The 4,249-nt window shown below is 38.6% G+C and overlaps 1 protein-coding gene across 1 annotated transcript; it reads left to right on the top strand.

Moving 5' to 3' along the window:
* The first annotated feature begins 2,171 nt into the window (after nt 1-2,171).
* Nucleotides 2,172-3,302, top strand: LOC143622671 (uncharacterized). Its single transcript, XM_077093774.1, has one exon. The coding sequence runs from the start codon at nt 2,172-2,174 to the stop codon at nt 3,300-3,302; it is 1,131 nt and encodes a 376-aa protein (XP_076949889.1).
* The last annotated feature ends 947 nt before the right edge of the window (nt 3,303-4,249 follow it).

Here is a 4,249-nt window from a genome sequence, read left to right as displayed (position 1 = left end):
AGGCTTTAGGGTCTACGCTTACAATGATATGTCAGTGGGAGGCATACAGGCCGTAGGCAGTTGATTACTCACAATTGATCTTCGCGTATCTAATGTCCAAACTCGCTTATTTTCTATCAAAACTTCACTCTGATGCAAGGTAAGATCCCCTATCCTTCTAAGACTTCGTAACATGCATGTAAGTGCTTCCGATATGTATCTTTAACGCATAAGAACATGAAAATCAAAAGCATATATGAAGTACCATAGTTCTAACGAAAAACTAAATAAAACTAATAACTTAACACATTTAAATACATGAATTATACCCAACCATCACTCACTCCTCATGGACCTCACGACTGGTATAAATTTTAATCTTGTAAAGTTGTACGTTACATGTTCGATAATTAAATAATATAAGTTTGATTTTTATGTCTCATTTGATGGATATTAATCGTGTAACCAAAGGATCAAAAGTAAAATTTGTTGGTTGAAGGGCTTGTTTGGGATTGAGTTTCAAAACAACTTATTGACTTTTTTCTAAAAAAAAAGTATTTGGTAACTACAAAAGTCCTTTTTATTTTAGCCTTTTGATAATGTATAAAGGTTATTTTCTAAAAGCCATAATCACTTTAGCAAGTCGGCAATACCCTACAACTTAGCAAAAAGTTGTCTTTAAATAAGCCACTAATGTAAATTTACTCATTTTCGTCGAATATCCCCCCTGGTTTATGATTTCTTAAAAGAAAAACGTCGTATTGAGTCCCCACTGTGTTTTCGTCCTAGCTTCACCACTACCCGTGCTATGTTGATATCGTGATTCTTTGTTTATTTAAATCACAGGTTTCATATCACTGTTTAACAAACTGGTAACACATTTAATTCTTTTCACCGGCATTTTAAAAAACATACTAAATTCATGTGAAATTATCACTACACCCCTTTCGTTTTAAAAAAAATATAGAACAAATTATACGTGAAGTCCATGTGGTATGTTCATATTCCGTCGACGTAGGGACTAATCTCAATTCTTTTATACCATTACAAGTTAAAGCATTCATATCTCTTCCCTTACATCCAAACCCAAAATTACATTAGAAATCATTATTTTTCTCTCTTCATTTTAATTAAATAATATTTTTTATACTTTTATCATTACCTTTTCTTTCTCGTTCTCTCATAACCACTTTAAAAAGATATTAAAAAATTATATGTGATGAACAATATCTTTTCAAATACACACAGAAAGATTATTGCATTTTCTCTTTCTTCTATTCACAACACCATAGAAAATGGGGGATTGGATGTGAATGTCCTAAAAGAGCTTCAACTGTTTGATCGTAGGGCTGAGCTTCCATCTAAACTAACACAAACTTACATAAATGAACAAAAATAAACAAACGTAAAGAATGAACAAAAACGACAACATCCAAAATTCCACACTAAAGTCTCAAGTATCATTATGGCATTATCATTAAATGATTCACATTTAAAGTAAATAATGCAAGTGTTGGATTTAATTACCGAATCGTCCTTAATTATATGTGGCTTGCGGTCAAGGAAGGAGTCTTTGAGCGCAAGTAAAGTTAGTTAAGGATAAAAGATAATTATCAAGTTTGGATTAATTATCTGAATTAATTATTTTATTAGCAATCCTAGTTATAGTCTAACACGTATAGGTTTGGTTATAAATACCGAGTTATGGTATGGATTGTAACATAAGTTTTTGAGTTATTTTTCTTGGATTAATAAAAGTATTGGAGAGTTATTCCAAAACCCAGATATTTTATTTCTGTTAATATCAATTCACCTACGTGAATTGGTATCAGAGCCTGACGAATTCACTAACACCATCAAAGGGAGCAGGAGGACTTGTTCCAAGAAGCAATCGATCAGATTGTAGCAGATTGCAAGCGAACAGATTCCAAGATTCAGGCGTTTCTGTTCAAGGCAGACTTCAATCGAACAGTTGGGTATCGATCAAGTACAGCAGGGATCAATTCAATTCGGTAGAGATTACAGCAGGTATACTTTCAAGAACTAGGAAGTGTTTAATCGAGCCAAGCAACCAGGGTTTCGATTACTTAAGGCTGACTCTCAGAATCTGAATTTGACCAAGGAGTAGGGTAGGGCTGGAACAAGATCAAAGGTTTCAAGTCATGTACAATAGACAAAGAAGATCGAATACCATGGGTGACGTAGGTAACAGTAACCGAAATCAGAATACGAAAGAGAATAGCTCGACATCGTTAATTTGTCCGATGCTAAACTCTAGGAATTACACGATTTGGGCAATGAAGTTACGGGCTATCTTTAATGTTCACGGGGTGTGGGAGATGATCGACCCGGGAACGAGTACGGATGCCAAGAACAACAACTTGGCGATTGCCCTATTATTCCAATCGATTCCGGAGGCAATGACTTTGCAAGTGGGGAATCTACCGACCGCTAAGGAGATGTGGGACACGATTAAGGCCCGACATCTAGGAGCTGATCGGGTAAAGGAAGCACGACTTCAAACTCTCATGGATGAATTTGATAGTTTGAAGATGAAAGAATCGAGTACGGTCGATGAGTTTGCAAGCCAAATAAGTACTCTTGCCTCAAAAGCAGCCTCTCTTGGTGAAATAATTGAAGAATCTAAGATGGTTAAGAGGTTTCTTAACGGGCTACCAAAGAAAAATTTTATACATATGGTAGCCTCGATCGAACAACTTGTTAACTTGAAGATAGTTGGTTTCGATGATGTTGTGGGACGCTTAAAAGCTTATGAAGAATGGATTAAAGACGAGATAGGTCAATCCGATAGTCAAGGGAAGCTGATGTTCCATAAAGCCGAGTATTCGAACCGTGGTCAGTCAAGTTACACACCGAGGGGGCGAGGTAGAGGCGGGCCGGGTTCACATGGTCGTGGACGGGGCCGGAAAACCGGAGGAAGAGGAGCGGGTCCGAACCAAACCGAAGGACAGGTGAAGGTAAAGAAGGACCGTTCTCAAATCAAATGTTTTCGTTGTGACGAGATGGGACACTTCGCGTCCTCGTGTCCGGAACGAAGAGGAGCAAATCAGGAAGCAAACCTAGCCGAAACAAACCAACCAGCCGATCGTGACTCGGCTGGTTATTTAAACCTTCACGAAATCGTTTATCTAAACGAAGAACGAGTCAACCCAAAAAGCTTAGAAACCGAGAAAGTTGAAGAAGGCACTTGGTATCTCGATAACGGAGCGTCGAACCACATGACGGGTAACCAGTTGTATTTTTCCGAACTCAACAATAATATATCAAGGTTAAATTCGGGGATGGTTCGTGTATTGATATAGTCGGTAAAGGAACAATTTTGTTTACTTCAAAAACCGGAGATCACGGGGTTTTATCCGACGTCTATTTTATACCAAGTTTAAAAAGCAATATAATTAGTCTCGGTCAAGCAACCGAGAACGGGTGTGACGTTCGGATGAAGGAGAATTATTTACTCTTGTACGATGGCGAGGGTAAATTGATGATGAAAGTGTTTCGAACAAGAAACCGGCTGTATACGGTTAAATTAATAGTGGGAGCTCCGGGTTGTTTATTGTCAAAACTGGATGATAAGGCATGGCTATGGCACGCGCGGATGGGGCACCTAAACTTCGAGGCAATAAAGGCGTTAGGCACGAAAAATATGGTACGTGGAATTCTTTTAATTTCTCATGCTACTAATTTGTGCAATGCATGTTTAGTAGGGAAGCAGACAAGGTTACTATACCCGGATCAAGCAAAGTTTCGAGCCACAAAACCACTCGAGCTACTACATGGAGATTTATGTGGCCCGATAACACCACCGACACCCGTCGGAAATAGGTACATATTTCTGATCGTTGATGACCTTTCCCGTTACATGTGGTGTTATCTTCTAAAAACAAAAGATCAAACGTTTGAGATCTTTAAGAAATTCAAAGTGTTAATCGAAGCTGAAACCGGTGCTAAAATTGGTGTTTTTCGGACCGATCGGGGAGGCGAGTTCAACTCAAACGAGTTTAGAAGTTGGTGTGAAAATAATGCCATCAGAAGACACTTAACCGCACCGCATGCACCACAGCAAAACGGTGTTGTGGAAAGACGAAACCGGACGGTAATCGGGGCCGTACAATGTATGTTAAAAGCAATGCAAGTTCCACAACGTTTTTGGGGAGAAGCCGCGAGACATGCAGTTTATATTTTAAATCGATCACCAACGAGAGCCGTGATCTCAAAACCCCATATGAAGCTCTACTTGGTCACAAACCGA

This window comes from Bidens hawaiensis, unplaced genomic scaffold (genome assembly GCF_021521415.1).
Source record: "Bidens hawaiensis isolate Kalapana, Puna unplaced genomic scaffold, B.hawaiensis_p1.1 tig00000055_1, whole genome shotgun sequence".
Taxonomy (NCBI): Eukaryota; Viridiplantae; Streptophyta; class Magnoliopsida; order Asterales; family Asteraceae; genus Bidens; species Bidens hawaiensis.
Note: the sequence above shows the minus strand (reverse complement) of the source record. Positions and strands in the feature narration are given on the sequence as shown.

Coding starts and splice junctions, on each gene's coding strand:
- LOC143622671 (XM_077093774.1), top strand. CDS start 2,172: ATGGGTGACGTAGGTAACAGTAACCGAAATCAGAATACGAAAGAGAAT.